At 46.4% G+C, this 17,055-nt stretch overlaps 1 protein-coding gene across 8 annotated transcripts in view; it reads left to right on the forward strand.

Moving 5' to 3' along the window:
• Positions 1 to 17,055, forward strand: part of LOC147109494 (ryanodine receptor 3-like) — a 506,629-nt gene that overhangs the window by 178,846 nt on the left and 310,728 nt on the right. For all 8 annotated transcript variants that reach the window (XM_086003490.1, XM_086003491.1, XM_086003492.1 and 5 more), the window contains one exon: positions 5,364 to 5,468. In XM_086003490.1, the coding sequence (XP_085859616.1) occupies positions 5,364 to 5,468 (105 nt within the window). The remainder of the gene's footprint in view (positions 1 to 5,363; positions 5,469 to 17,055) is intronic.

The following is a 17,055-nucleotide window of genomic DNA, read 5'->3' on the forward strand; positions in this document are numbered from 1 at the left end:
TTCTCGCAAAGAAGAGAACAGCTGTCAGTGTGCCGAGGAACCTTGATGTGTGGATCCAGAGTGGTGATTCCACCCAAACTCCAGTATAAAGTGCTAAAGGAGCTTCACGAGGGGCATCTGGGTGGAGTGAAAATGAAGAACCTAGCCAGAATGTTTGTGTGGTGGCCAGGTATCGATGGAGACATCGAAGAAATGACCAAGAGCTGTCTAGGATGCCAGAAGGTCCAAAACGCCCCACCACAAGCCCCTCTACATTCATGGGAGTGGCCCTCATCTCCATGGCAAAGGGTACGTATTGACTTTGCTGGTCCATTTATGGACTCAATGTTCTTAATCGCGGTGGATGCACACTCCAAGTGGCCGGAGGTAATAAAGATGTCCTCCACCACCACGGAAAAAACCATCACAGTATTAAGGACCATATTTGCCAGGAATGGGCTGCCTGAACAGATCTGTTCTGATAATGGACCGCAATTTGTGTCCGAAGAATTCAGGAAGTTCTTAAAAAAACAATGGGGTTAAGCACTACACGTCCGCCCCATACCATCCCGCCACCAATGGATTAGCTGAAAGGTTTGTCCAGACCTTCAAGAAGGCCATAAAGGCCATGGGTAATGAAGACATAAATCTACAACATAAGGTAGATAACTTCTTGTTTGCGTACAGGAATGCAACACGTGGTTACAAACCAAACTCCCGCCATGATGTTTTTCAATAGAAGACTAAGATGCCGGCTGGATTTGATCAAGCCAAACATCAGAAGGGACGTAGAGAACCGGCAATTTCAAGGCATGAATGAAAGGCCAACTAGAACCTTCCAGATAGGTCAACAAGTTTTGGCCCAGGACTACCGTACCGAGAAATGGCAGCCTGGAACTATTTGCACACGACTAGGACCGCTGATGTATACCGTGGACATTGGAGAAAGCATAATAAGGCACCATGCTGACCAGATCATAGAGTCATCCGAAAAGGGACAACCTACACCACAACTCTATACGCCTAATGACGAAGCAGAGATACCCATAGTATCTACCTCCGATCCGGTGATACTGGAACCAGATGAACCCGACACTGGCATTCAAGCCGAATCGACCTTGCCAAAAGAACCTACCACACCACCGAAAACTACTACACCACCGAGGCGTTATCCGGACCGAGTCAGGAAGCCTCCAGAGAGACTGACTTATAATTGATTAACTGCAGCAAATGTGTAGATTATTGTTCTTGTAAACATGTTAATTGTTAATTAATGATTACTTGAAATGTTATGTACTAATTATCTAAAAGGGGAGGAATTGTAGTGTATGTACCTTTTAAGAACCCCTGTGTACTGTAATACCGGTAGTGACCACTCGGGTATATAAGCCTGTATAGCGTCTTGTATCTGTTCGTTCACCTCCAGACTTTGTTCAGTAAACACCTGTTAAACCAACTCCTGCATTCTGTGTCTTCATTAACACACGGATACAACAGCAGGCAGTGACTAGTGGGGTACCGCAAGGATCGGTCCTAGGACCCCAGCTGTTCACAATATATATTTAATGATCTGGACGAGGGAATTGGATGTAATATCTCCAAATTTGCAGATGACACAAAGCTGGGTGGGAGGGTAAGCTGTGAGGAGGATGTCGTGAAACTCCAGTAGGATTTGGACAGGTTGGGTGATTGGGCAGAAACATGGCAAATGCACTATAATCTGGATAAATGTGAGGTTATCCACTTTGGTGGCAAAAACAGGAAGGCAGATTATTATTTGAATGGCAATAGATTGGGAGAAGGGGAAGTGCAAAGAGACCTGGGTGTTATTGTGCACCAGTCGCTGAAGGTAAGCATGCAGGTGCAGCAGGCAGTTAAGAAGGCAAATGGTATGTTGGCCTTCGTAGCAAGAGGGTTCGAGTACAGGAACAAGGATGTCTTGCTACAGTTGTACAGGGCCTTGGTGAGACCGCACCTTGAGTATTGTGTGCAGTTTTGGTCACCTTACCTGAGGAAGGACGTTCTTGCCATGGAGGGAGTGCAGCGAAGATTCACCAGGCTGATACCTGGAATGGCAGGAATGACGTATGAGGAGAGATTGTGTCGATTGGGTTTATACTCACTGGAGTTTAGAAGATTGAGAGGGGATCTCATTGAAACCTATAAAATTCTGTCAGGTCTGGACAGACTAGATGCAGGAAGGATGTTTCTGATGGCCGGGGAGTCCAGAACCAGGGGTCATCGTCTAAGGATAATGGGTAAGCCATTTAGGACTGAAATGAGGAGGAATTTCTTCACCCAGAGAGTGGTGAACCTGTGGAATTCTCTGCCACAGAGGGCGGTGGAGGCCAGTTCATTAAATATATTCAAGAAAGAGTTGGATATATTTCTTGAGGCTAAAGGTATCGAGGGATATGGGGAGAAGGCAGGGACAGGGTACTGAAATTGGATGATCAGCCATGATCTCATTGAATGGCAGAGCAGGCTCGAAGGGCCGAATGGCCTACTCCTGCTCCTATCTTCTATGTTTCTATGTAACATGCTATTACTTAGCACTGATATTTTGCGACAGCTGTTTTGTCAATGTAAAAGATGAATTTGCAAATTTTAATTTCTGTTTGAACCTTAGAAATCACAGATGCCTAAATTATTTATCTTTGGACCTATAGATCATGTACACTGTTTACCCCTCCTAACACACCTTATGCACACCAAGCCTAGATATTGTGGAATTGGGGTTTTGTGTTCATATTCAATTCTTTTCCCTAGGCTCAAAGTATAATGTGGTAATAAAAACGGCACATCACAAAGCACATTGCATCCTGCAGTTCATTTGTTCAATTGTAATTGGGTCCTGTCTCAATTTTTGCTTCCACCCACCATGAATACAGCATTATTACACTGAAAAGGCCAAGGAAATTTGGCTCCAGGCTCTCTCCTTGATCGTAGATGTTCTCTTTTCACAGTCCTCTATTTCACTGGTCCATCTCTGCAGTTCCCCAGCCTCTGCAGCCCTATGCTGATCATCTGCAACTGAACAATGCGGACTCCAGCTCAAGTTCCAATGAAAGCCTGACATTATGAAAGCAGACAGGCCTGCCTATATCACAAACTAACTCCTGTTATCTACATATCAATAAATAGCCCAGCTTTTCAAAATGAAATGGTATTAAAATGTGACGATGTAAAACCATGCTATAAACAGTATAGCAGCATAAACTTTGAATCTTGTAGAACTTTTTCACTTGTAGGCTTTAAAGTATTGTGGCCTGTGAGGTTAGGTGTTCACCAAATATTTATGATTTGTGCTGACAATCCTCTAATCCATTTTTGGCTGTAAATAATTGTTAATTTCTGGGGGTACTGTTTAGTTGCAAAATTCTATAGTCTCTATCATGTTTATTTAATCTATTTATAATTCATAGAGGTTAAAAGACATTGGCCGGAATTTTCCGGGGTGGTAGCGGGCGCGATCTGTGGCGGGTTGGGTGGGAAATTTGTTATTTTTGAGACCCGTTGTCATCTCGCGTCTGTCATTGCAGAGCCGACCCGATCGGCAGCGGCGGGCAACCCAATTGAAATCATTATCAGCTAGTTTATAGGCACTTAAGAGCCTTTTTTCACTTGCTATTTAAATTTCCCTGCATGGCCACGGGATTCACGCAGCTCGGGAACCACGTCTGTCAACCTGAGGCGGGAGTTCCTTAGCCATTGCTCCAGCTGATTACTTGACAGCATCAAATGTACAATAAAAGCTCCCACCTGACAGATGATCACTTTACTCAGGCAGAAGCTGTTGCTCAGTCCATTTCCAGCACAGATTCTGCAGACTGCAAGTCTTTCCAGCAAAGTCTCCATCTGGTCTCACCTCATTGGAAGAACTCTCTCACCATTGACAGATTGCTCCTGTCATCTCTACTTCACCTGCCATGTATTCCATCAGCATGGGTGCTGTTTATACTGTCTCACCTTGGACCTCAGAAGTGGACCACGATCAGCCCCAACATCAGCAACACCAACCTTCTCTGCAATCACCTGATGCTGCACAGGACACAGGGCATCAGCACCCGAGCACATTGCTGCCCAGGAGGCCAGGGATGGCCTCACCATGGCCAGATTTAGTTGGCACCACCCCACACCAACACCACAAAGCATCCCTACAATGCCCAAGCCATTCCTTTCACACTCATCACCATTGCGGGGGGTACCGTTATGACTCACCATTCACTGCAACTCACTAAGCCACTTCCAAAGGTGCACACAAATCTGTCCAAGACTGGAAAGTGTTGAAAATAAAGATTTTTATGTTTGATACCACATTAACAGAAACTTCACAAACATTGGATAAAACATCCAAGTGGCTACCCTTGTGTGTTGTTAGTTGGTATAATTGCACTAGGATGAGGGGGGAGTGTGAGGGGTGGCTAGTGAGACGGGGAAGTGATAATGTAGATAGAGAGAGGGATGGGTGGAGCTGCAAGGTATGTTGGTGTGAGTAAGGATGTGCAGGAGTAGGGTAGGGAAGGCAGAGTGATGGGCATGTGATGAGAAGCACAGCAGGATGCTGTTGAGTGTGGCTTCGTACTAAAATTTCCTGATTTAATGAGATAATTGAAACATTTGCGGCACTGCACCCAGATCCTCCTGAACACACCCCTGCTTGTGACCTCCTCTGCAATCTGCAACCAGGCTGTCTTGGTCTCCTGGGGAGGCCTCTTCTGCCCATCGGAAGGGAAGAGGACCTCCCTGCATGCTCTGATTCCCTCCATAAGCATATGGAAGGACTCATCAGAGAACCTGTGTGCAACCCTCTGCCTCTATGCAGTTATTGTCTGTGTTTGCAGCACTCCAATGCTGTAGTGCACTAACAGCACTATGTTAGATTAAACTTCAAATCTAATGTGGTCAGGGTCCCTTTAAAGATCTTGGCTGAAAACATGCCATGAATGATGTCAGCAGACCCACTCCATCTAATTGGGCTGGGTAATGCGCTGGGTGGGCTTAATAGGCCCCATTAAGGTAAGTTCATTTTGGATGGAGCCAGCAGCGGGGTCGCGACCCACCACTGACACAGCCCGCACCAGACCCGCCCAGGTAGGCAAAATTCCGGCCATTATTTACATTTGATGACAATTTAAGGTGCAAGTTTTTTGAGGCATTGGCCTTTAACCTTTTTAGACTAGACTTGTGCTGCGTGGTATTTTCATAACACATTAATTTTCTCCCACAAATAGGGAACAATGAAAACAACACTGTTAGTAAGAATAAATTTCCCCAATTATAACAAAGGCTGAGTGAAAAGATTACATTCTGAAAGTGAGAAATGTTCTGATGGTTCATGTTTAGTATTTTAAAATGGCTCTGCAATCATTCCTTTTATTCAGATTGTTTTACCTTCACATCTTGAGAAAGTGCAGAATAAACTGGCTGAAAACATTCATGAACTTTGGGCAATGAACAAAATCGAGCTTGGCTGGACATATGGGAAGGTAAGAAAGTGACCCGCTGGGGTAACTTCATAAATCCATTCTTCCAGCAGGGAACGTCGCCTGCTGGGAGTACGTATTGGAGATTCGGCTGCCAAAAAACAACCAAAAATGGTGTGCAGTGCGTACCCAAATTTCTGATATGCATGCCTGGCAAGTAAAGCTTCCCACTGGGAGTGAAGACTCGTAAAATGTTACCATAGTAATGAAATATCTGTACATGGTACATAATCACTGATTTATTTTTTAAGAACCAAGTTTTTTTACTTTGAGAAGATTAGGGCAGAAATTGTGAGGCTCTGCTATTGGAAGTAAAACCTCAATATTCCTAAGTGCGGGTCAGAGACAGTGTAACCCTGATTTTATGCCCCACACACATGTCTAGCAAGATCCTGCACCAGCAGTGGAGCCTTGCAGTTTTTGTCCTACTGTGAATCATGATCACAATACTGTTTTATTTCTAGAACTGTAGCACAATATTTAATAGAGTAATACATCAGAATATCCATAACTAGCAACGCGTATGATCCAATGTTCACATAAAATAAATTGTGCATCTAAATAACCTGATTTCAGATTTACTCCGAGTGATACTTTTATAGCAAACATTGCTGAAACATTTTTTTATTATGCCTTTGTGAAGTGTTTTGGAAAGTTTTTCTATGTTAAAGGCACTATATAAGTACAATTTGAAAGGGAATCTAATTTTGAGCAAATTACAGATGGTATTATCAGTGCAAATATTTGTCGTGCTACACTTTGTGGGATGTTATATTTACCTTGCAGATTTAATACTAGAAAGAAAGAAATGCCTTTTCTGAGCACCTCATTATGCATCTCTGAATCATTCCAAAATGATTCACCAGGAATTAATTAATTTGAAGTACCGTTACTCTTGCAAGTAAATGCGGCAGGCATTTTGCACTAAGCACAAACAGCAGTGAGGTGAATGACCGGTGAATCTTTTTTTGCTAATCATAGTTGAGGGAGGAATGATGGCTGGGACATCAGGAGAACTTTCTGCTCTTTGCATTATGCTATGGGATGTTTAATATCCACCTCAACCATCAGAAGGCAGATTGGGCCTTGTTTGCAGGAAGGCAGCTTCAACAATGCAGTACTTTCTCTGTACTGCACTGAAGCGTTGAGCTACCAATTTTTTTGACTTGGTGGTGAGAGTGCTACCTTTTGAGCCAAGCTGACATAAATTATTCTAATTAATTACATTGGCGAATACTGTGAAGATAAGGGAGTCTTCCATATTCCTCATTCTGCTAACATGTTGAAATTGAGTCAAATACAGCTCCCAAAACATAAAATGTTACCAACTGGACAAATAAGTAAATCACATTTATAGCTCTATGAATGATTGAATCGGCATATAAAACGCGATATCACAATATAATTATCATTTACTGTTCCAAGTTCCAGGTCTCCGAATGTCACAAAGGTAGTTTCAAATGTTATTTTGCTGCCTAAATATTTTTATATACTAGCATAGCTCATCTTGTGTTGCTCATGGTGAGTCAGAGCTGTTTCAACAACAGAGGAGTTATGCCAAGTTAATTACCAGGAACACCGACAGCACTGGGGGTGGCCCTGGAATCCAGGAGCATTGGGAAGAGGTGCCTGAGGTCTGGCACTATGTGATGGAGTCTTGGGGCTGGATTTTGATTGAGGAGGCGTATAGGAGGCGGGACTACAACTTTCGGGGTTGTAGTCCCGCCTCCATCGAGTTGTGGCCAACCCACGCGATTTTAACTTGATTGACCTTGTTGAGCCCGCCCAGTGGGCTCAGCAGGCCAATTAAGGGCCACCCGGCAACAGGTGATGTCACAGATTGACATTTCATCTGTCAAAAGCTTTTGACAGATGAAATATCAGCGTTTGACAGCTGTTTGAAGCTGTCAAACACTGATAATCTGTACTCCAAGATAATTCCTTCCTCACAGGCTGATTGAGAGATCTCTCCAGAACAGAAAGCTGAATGCTACAACTTTTGATAGCTCGCGGCCATTCTGCTTTCTGTGCCGGTGAGATGAGGGACTCCCAAGACCTGAAGGAAGGAAGGCTGTAAAGGTAAGTAAATGTAAGTAAAACTTCTTTAAACACTTTACACACACCAAACACACTTACCTCTGAACTCATGCACCCATCACTCACCTGAACACTGGACATCTCGAACCCTCCAAGCCCGACGGTCCGCCTTGCAAACTTGGCGTGGTTTGGAGCTGTCGGGAATCCCACACTTCAGCAATAAAAATAGGGATTAGGCTAAAAGCTGCCTGTTAACTACCTGTTAACAGGCAGTTAATTGACACTAATCCCCTTCCCGCCTCGTGGAGGCGGGTCTCAGCACAGGTCAGGTACCCGCCTCCTTTGAAACTGGCATGGAGGCGGCTTGGGGGCGGGATGGGTTCGTGCCCCCCGATTTCAAGATTTTAACCCACCACACGCCTCCAGTCCCGTCTCCACAGCCCAATGAAAATCCTGCCCTTGGAGTCTTGCAGTATTTTGAGTGGATCCCAGGGTCTAGGAGCACTGAGGGGGTTGGGGGGTCGGGGTCGGGGCAGGGTGGTTGTCACAGGGATTTGAAAAAATTGGAGATGGTAATTGCGGGAATATTGGGGCAGTTCCTGGGATTTGGAATCACTGGGAAAAGGATCAACAACAACTTGCATTTATATAGCGCCTTTAACGTAGTGAAACATCCCAAGGCGCTTTGAAGGATAGTTATCGAACAAAATTTGGCAATGAGCCACATAAGGAGATATTAGGACAGGTGAGGTAGGTTTTAAGGAGCGTACTAAAGAAGAGAGAGCTAGAGAGGCGGAGAGGTTTAGGGAGGGAATTCCAGAGCATCAGACCTAGGCAACTGATGACACGGCCGCCAATGATGGAGTGATGAAAATTGGGGAAGTGCAAGAGGCCAGAATTGGAGTAGTGCTGAGATCTCGGAGGGTTGTAGGGCTGGAGGAGGTTACAGAGATAGGGAGGTACAAGGCCATAGAGGGATTGGAAAACAAGGATGAGAATTTTAAAATCGAGGTGTTGCCGGAATGGGAGCCAATGTAGGTCAGCAAGCACAGGGTTGATGACTGAACAGGACTTGGTGCGAGTTAGAATACGGGCAGCAGAGTTTTGGATGCCAAGTTTATAGAGAATGCAAGCTGGGAGGCCGGCCAGAAGAGCATTGGAATAGTCGAGTCTAGAGATAACAAAGGCATGGATAAGGGTTTCAGCAGATGACCTGAGGTAGGGGCAGAGCCTGAGATCTGGAAACATTGGGAATAGAGGTCTCAGTCTCTGGGAGCAACGGGAGCAGTTCTGAGATCCAAGAGCATTGGGAATGTTATCTAGGGGATTGTGAGCACTAAGAGGGGTCCTGGAATCTGGGAGTGAGGGATAATCTGGGGAGGGCGTCTTGAGGTTCAGTAGGGCTCGGGTGTGAGTTTCAAACATGGGGGGGCGTGGGTGCGGCAAGTGTCTGGGGTTGCTGGTATTTTGAGGTATTGGGAGAAGCAGAGTCTAGCAGCCTTGAGATGTCCAGCTGATGAGACTGGGTCTCAAACTATCCTTGGCCCCTCTCAAACTATCAGGCCCAAATCGCACACCACTTTCCCACCTGTCAGTTTTCTTCCCTATCCACTGCCACTTTTGTGCCCTTGGGTACCCCCACCTCTTTCCCCATTGTCAACCGGCCCTTATCTTCACATTTAAAGAGAAAATTCTGGAAATACTCAGCAGGTCAGGCAGCATCTGTGGAGAGAGAAACAGAGTTAACGTTTCAGGTCGATGACCCTTCGTCAGAACTGGAAAAAGTTGGAGATGGAACAGGTTTTTAAGCAAGTGGCAGGGAAAGGAGGGGGGAAGGAAAGAACAAAAGGGAAGGTCTGTGATAGGATGGAAGGCGGGAGAGATTAAAGGACAAAAGGGATGATGGTGCAAGGCAAAAGGAGATGGTAATGGGACAAGTTAAGAAACAAAAGATGGCTCTAGATGAAGTGTAAATGGCGATGGCAGAATGAAAGACAGCTGCCATGTGAAAAAAAAATAGGGGCCGAGGTTATGGTCTGTCCAGAAGGCTGTAAAGTGCCTAATCGAAAGATGAGGTGCTGTTCCTTGAGTTTACGTTGAGCTTCATTAGAACAGTGTAAGAGGCTGAGGACGGAGAGGTCAGAGCAGGAGTGGAGCGGAGAATTAAAGTGACAGGCGACCGTAAGCTCGGAGTCACCCTTACGGATTGAACGGAGGTGTTCCACAAAACGGTCACCCAATCTGCGTTTGGTCTCCCCAATGTAGAGGAGACCGCATCGTGAGCAGCAAATACAGTATACTAAATTGCAAGAAGTACAAGTAAATCACTGTTTCACCTGGAAGGAGTGTTTGGGGCCCTGGACAGTGGGAAGGGGGGAGGTAAAAGGGCATGTGTTGCATCTCCTGCGCTTGCACGGGAAGGTGTCGGGCGAAGGGGAAGGGGTGTTGGGGGTGATAGAGGAGTGGACCAGGGTGTTGCGGAGGGAGCGGTCCCTTCGGAATGCTGAAAGGGGAGGTGAGTGGAAGATGTGTTTGGTGGTGGGATCACGCTGGAGGTGGTGGAAATGGCGGAGGATGATCTGTTGAATGTGGAGGCTGGTGGGGTGAAAGGTGAGGACAAGGGGAACCCTATCGTGGTTCTGGGAGGGAGGGGAAGGGGTGAGAGCAGAAGTGCGGGAAATAGACCGGACACAGTCAAAGGCCGTGTCAACCACAGTAGAGGGGAATCCTTGGTTGAGGAAAAAGGAAGACACGTCGGAAGCACTAGTATGGAAGGTGGCATCGTCAGCAGATGTGGCAGAGATGGAGAAACTGGGAGAATGGAATAGAGTCTTTACAGGAAGCGGGGTGGGAAGAAGTGTAGCTGTGGGAGTCAGTGGGCTTGTAGTGAATGTTTGTCAATAGCCTATCCCCAGAGATGGAGACAGAGAAGTCGAGGAAGGGAAGGGAAGAGTCGGAGATGGACCATGTGAAGGTGAGGGAAGGGTGGAAATTGGAAGCTTATCTTCACATTCTTGCCGTACAACATTAGGGATGAATTTTCTGCTTCTTAAAATGAATGGATGGAAAATCATGGACTGGGGATGTGCAATTTCCCAAAATACACTCCCAGCCAGTACAAGGAACACAGAAGCTAAAAATTTACCTTTTAATGTATTAGTACTGAGTTTGCTGACTCTTTCTTGGTCACCCAGGCTATACATGACCTGTTACTGAAGTGGGTAAATGGGCCACCTGCTTCTACGCCTCAGTCAAGTGTCACTCCCCACTCTGAGAATAGAGATACCTGTAGTAGGCTGTTTGAAATTATACTTGCATCCCACACTGCAGCACAACACGTAGGTATTGCAAAACATTGCAGCTCATTAAACTTCGTGTTTTCTCTCTTTTTACAAGTTTAATTGTTACAAAAATATAACAGTTGCTTTCTATAGTATAGTGTGCATTTTGTTAGGTATATAATGCTTAAATAGGGCACTTTAAATTGTCTGATTGATGGACCACTCCTAAAATTATCACGTAAATAAAAAAGAGACTGATAAATCAATTACTTGGGATTCAACTATTTTATGTGCACGTTTGATTGTTATTTTGGTTGTACTGCAAGAAAAGATTATTCCTGATATTTTATTCTGTCTGTTAGTTTCAAAAACCTGTGAACGCGTTTACAAAAGCATGTTTGTAGATTTGTTAAAACATCTGAGAATTTGTTTTCTTCCCAATATTACTGCTTCCATACAGTATGCTTTTATATAATTTCTTCCGCATTTCTTGTACACGGTAATGCACACAATGGATCCCCATTTTTATAATGCAATGCTGGCAAAATCTTTTATCCCTCCTATATTGCAGTTTGATATTGATCTGCTGAGTGCATAGATGCAGTGTGTAATTGACATATAATAAATACAATCATTTGAGATGTAGTTTTGCATAAATTTAACATTAAACTAGTTCTTTATCTAAATTATTTTCTTTTTTAGTCATTCAATCCTTATTGACAATGTGTAATACGAGAGTGAGTTTATGTATAAAACATGTCAAATTAATTTTAATATATTTACTGAATTCCCGAACTGATATGTAACTTTATCGTGGTGTAATTTTGTTGCTAGCCTTTAAGTGGGTGAAAGCTAATTGTTTCAGCTCTCTCTGGGGAATTGCTTGATCCAGTACTGGATAGAGCTGCAGTGGAGTCGGCAAGCTGACAATGCCAGATGTCAGATCAGAATTTTTCTCAACATGTAAAAACTGGGAAACCCAGCCATCTTCAATTTGAATTTTCTGCTGAACAGATATTCAGGTAGAAATTAGTTATGTCCTGTTTTCGGGCACGTAACCAGCCCGCACAAACAATACCCCAACCGAGAGGCCTGAGGCTCACCCAGAATTGGACCTTGGGCCTCATTTCATTAATTTGAGCGAGCTGCCAGTCATGCCTCGAGAGGCCGCTCTCTCATTTCATCAAGATCCATTTCGGGTCACTTGCCTCGGGGTATAGGGAGAAGAAAAACGAGAGTGGGGATTGGGGGGTGTGGGGGGGAGGGGCTCCACCTGGCTACATATGCAAGAGGCCTAACACCTGTTTTAGGCATAAGCCGCCTTTACCAATATGACGGCACCCATAACTCCGACACACATCGGGTGTGGAACGTTGTGCCCCGAAATTGGTCCTTTTAGTCTGCTTTCTGCCTGAAAAACAGGCACAACAAGGACCAATTTCTACCCCACTGTCTAAAATCCAATTTAAAATCATTTGTGTGTCTTGTATGCAGAATAGATGGTGTACAATCAATTCAGTTTGCTTAGGCCCGTGCAAGATGTAAGCTTGTAACTGCAGGAGAAAGAAGCATCAACTCAAGCAAGATAATCTTCATGGTAACATATTGCATTATTTTATTACAATGAAATGTTTGCTTGCCTGTAAGTTGCATTAAAAATAGGTGAACATTAAATAACATTGACATATCATACTCTTGGCCATGGTAACAGAGACCAGCTGCAACACAACGCTTTAATTTTATTCTGTAACAGTATTCAGTGCAGTAGTAAACTCAGGGTATGCTCTGTTTGTAGCTTCTGTGATAGAAGCTCGGCCTCTATGATCTTTAGTAGATAATAAGATTTCATAGTTGAAGTTGGTATGGACATTTGCCTATTATCTGGAAAATGTCCCAATATGTGGCTTGTAGCTGAGCGGATGCTTGAGGAAAGCTTGTGGTGTAAGATATATAACCGATGTGGAAAACAATCTGATGACTCATCAATGGCAAAGGTTACAATTTGAAGATTTAGATGACACAATCCATTTTAAATAGGAACTGAACTGATGTATGAATTCCAGTTACATCACTCCGAACCATTTTTTCACAGTGTCATCCATTCTCATTTATAGTATTATCCATTTCCACAAAATATTTTTAATTAATCTTTTTCATGTTTCCTGGAGATGATGGCACAGCAATCATGGCCTAACTGAGCTAAGTATAAAGTATTTCTAAATACTGGCAGAGAGAGTTTTAAACCGGAAACAACAACCGATAATGCTGGAAACATTTAGCATGTCAGGCACCATTAATGGAGAGAACAGATAAGTTGATTTGTTTGCATGCACAGACCCTTTGTCAAGAAGGCCGGAATCAGTTCTGCCTAAATTAATAAAACAGAAAATGCTAGAAATACACAGCAGGCCCTTTAGTATTTGAAAAGAGAGATTTTGAGTGTAGACCCTCCAACAGGATTGAAAACTGGAAGATAAGTACTAAATAAACCGAGGGAAGGGAGTGGAGTGGAACGAAAATGTTCTCCCCACCCTCTCTACATCAAACATAGAAACATAGAAGATAGGAGCAAGAGTAGGCCATTCGGCCCTTCGAGCCTGCTCTGCCATTCAATGAGATCATGGCTGATCATCCAAATTCAGTACCCTGTCCCTGCCTTCTCCCCATATCCCTTGATCCCTTTAGCCTCAAGAAATATATCCAACTCTCTTGAATATATTTAATGAACTGGCCTCCACCGCCCTCTGTGGCAGAGAATTCCACAGGTTCACCACTCTCTGGGTGAAGCAGTTCCTCCTCATTTCAGTCCTAAATGGCTTACCCCTTATCCTTAGACTATGACCCCTGGTTCTGGACTCCCGGCCATCCGAAACATCCTTCCTGCATCTAGTCTGTCCAGACCTGACAGAATTTTATAGGTTTCGATGAGACCCCCTCTCAATCTTCTAAACTCCAGTGAGTATAAACCCAATCGACACAATCTCTCCTCATACGTCATTCCTGCCATCCCAGGTATCAGCCTGGTGAATCTTCGCTGCACTCCCTCCATGGCAAGAATGTCCTTCCTCAGGTAAGGTGACCAAAACTGCACACAATACTCAAGGTGCGGTCTCACCAAGGCCCTGTACAACTGTAGCAAGACATCCTTGTTCCTGTACTCGAACCCTCTTGCTACGAAGGCCAGCATACCATTTGCCTTCTTAACCGCCTGCTGCACCTGCATGCTTACCTTCAGCGACTGGTGCACAATAACACCCAGGTCTCTTTGCACTTCCCCTTCTCCCAATCTATTGCCATTCAAATAATAATCTGCCTTCCTGTTTTTGCCACCAAAGTGGATAACCTCACATTTATCCAGATTATAGTGCATTTGCCATGTTTCTGCCCAATCACCCAACCTGTCCAAATCCTACTGGAGTTTCACGACATCCTCCTCACAGCTTACCCTCCCACTAATTAAAATTAAATGAATCCCACCAATTTCACTACAGATAAATGATATATTTAAGGGCCCTGGTTTACAAACTGTCCCCGCTATACCACAGCAACCTTATAAACGATAAACCACAGACTTAAAGTTTTAAAACAAGAGAAATACTCCAACCAATCACCTACCTGTTTTGTGGTGACGTCATACCTCGAATACTTTTTACCTCTCTCCTTGCCTGAGATTGGAGATTGGAACGCCTACCTGAGCCTCTGGGGCCTTTTGTAGTCGCTCTGCTCCGCCTCCCGCCACTGCCGATACCACACTGAGGCCTACCTGAGCCTCTTGGGGCCTTTTGTAGTCGCTCTGCCGCTCTGCTCCGCCTCCCGCCACTGCCGATACCACACTGAGGCCTACCTGAGCCTCTTGGGGCCTTTTGTAGTCGCTCTGCCGCTCTGCTCCGCCTCCCGCCGCTGCCGATGCCAGACTGAGGCCTACCTGAGCCTCTGGGGCCTTTTGTAGCCGCTCTGCTCCGCCTCCCGCCGCTGCCGATGCCGCACTGAGGCCTACCTGAACCTCTGGGGCCTTTTGTAGTCACACTGCTCCGCCTCCCGCTGCTGCCGATGCCGCACTGAGGCCTACCTGAGCCTCTGGGGCCTTTTGTTGCCGCTCTGCTCCGCCTCCCGCCGCTGCCGATGCCGCACTGAGTGGGTGTGTCTGGGGGAGTTCCTGGGCTTCTATGGCCTCTGAGCGTATGTGAGTACCATTGAGGTCTTTTGAAAGAGTCCAGACCTTACTCAGACTAAGGTCATCAACCCTGGAGGGGATCACTTACTTTTGTTTGAAGATGCAGAATGGTTCCGTTCAGAGATGAAGAATTGTTTGACTTTATTCTTCTTCAGCCCAGGAGAAGCCTTGGAGGTCTGGTGACCTGCTCCACCTTACAAGGGCAGATTGAGGTGGGTGCCATCTACACACCACAGGCGGTGATGATCCATCCCGACCATACAAATGTCCCCGCCCTCATAACTTGGGACAGAGTCTTGGTTGCTGAGATGCCACCGATGGAGTGGGGCTCCCAGAATTTTAGACCTAGACAGTTTAATTTGAAAACTTTTCAGTTCAGCAGAGCTTCTAAGCACTGGTTAAAAACCCTAGAATACATGTAATAAAAACAGAACTTGTCTTTTCAGTCATCATAAATTGATGGCCCTAATAATACATTATGGGGGAAAAATTCGGTTGCTTTGCGCCTCCCATTAGCTAATGGGGCGCAAAGCAACTAGCGCCCAGGTGCGGCGCTGTCAACGCCTCCCACGAAATTCAGCAGGTGGTTAGCGGCAGCGGTAACCGTTAGCGCCCTGCGGTGCTGCGCCGTGCGCAGCGCCCCGCTCACACCCCGGCTGCGATCTTTGGAAGCGCCCCCTGACTTATTGCTGGACGCTAAGTCTGACAGGGTCAGGGGGGCCTGCCTGCGGCCGGGGCGGCGCTATTTAAAGGCGAGGTGCCGGGTGGCCCTTTTTGTTGCTGGCCGTCTGCCAGCACCTGCCTCCGCTGCTGTCCCTGGCCTCCTGAGCACCCACCCACTGCCTCCCCCCTGCCCCCCGCCCCCCCCCCGCAGAGTGCTGGCTGCGCTCCATGAGCCTGACACTTCTCTTGAGTGCCGGGCTCTTTTGCCGGCACTCCGATCCCGGTGGCCCAGCCGGGCCCCGGGTCGTGCTGCACAAGGCCTCTCCCCTTTAAAAAGGGGAGGAAGGCCTGCAGTACCGCGGCGCGACGTGCCGCGATATTCCCTTGCAGCGCCCTAAGAGGGAGACGGGGTGCTTCCAGTAGCGGCTGGAGGAAATAGATACTACTCCAGTGGTGTTATGGACTGCATGCATTACCTTTCATGACTAAGAATTGGGCCTGCTGTATTGCAGATTTTGTGCTAGTTTTTCTACACCTGCACAGCCAGCAGGCAGAACATTTAGCTTGAAATGTGCTGTGTTCAGGATTTGCTCAGGATTAACAACTTAAACAGGGTGACGTATAATTTGCTGTCAAAATAACAGCAAGGCTAATAATGCTCACCGCCATTTATGCACAAATGCCACAGCAACTTCAGGCGAGGGCAGTTCGTGATTAAACACAGAAATCCAGAAGTTGCTGCTCGAGATGCACCACTCTGCTATTACCTTTGCAAAAATGGCACCTCACTGTGCGGCTCACCATTGAGCAGCGTTAAATTGCTGTACTTGCACAGTAGACACGAACTAAAGTCAGAACCGGTCTGAAGTGACACAAGGGCTGGAATTTTAATCGGGGCGGGGGGCAGATTGGGAGTGGGGGAGCGACTAGGAAGTGATCAGGAAACCCAGGTGTACGGGTTTCCCGCAGGCCCTGCCGACTTTAACGGCAGGGCAGGATTAGCATTTCAAAGGTCTGTTTCCCACCCGCAGCCAGTCAGATGGAGAGGCTGGCTGGTTGCAGGCGGGTAGGCCCGCGGCACTCAGCCGCAGAGAGGAGGGAGGGAGGGATCGGGTCGGGGCTGGGGGAGGTTCACGGCGGGGGGGTAGGGTGGGAAGAGAGAGGATCGGGGCTGGAGGATCGGTGGGGTGGGGCAAACATCGGGGTCAGAGGATCGGGCAGGTGGGACCGCATTGGGGCCGGAACATCGGAGGGGGGAAGCACCTGGCCGGAGGATCAGGGGTGGGGTGGAGAGAGAGAGGCTCAGGCCAGAGAATCGGGGGAGGGGGGAGCATTGGGGCCGGAGGATCGAGGTAGGGGGGAGCATCGGGGCCGGAGGGATAGGAAGGAGAGAGGATCGGGGCTGGAGGCCTTGTGGGGCGGTGGGGGGAATCAG

This window comes from Somniosus microcephalus, chromosome 12 (assembly GCF_052327205.1).
Source record: "Somniosus microcephalus isolate GS21.2 chromosome 12, FLI_Smic_1.0, whole genome shotgun sequence".
NCBI classification, from domain to species: domain Eukaryota; kingdom Metazoa; phylum Chordata; class Chondrichthyes; order Squaliformes; family Somniosidae; genus Somniosus; species Somniosus microcephalus.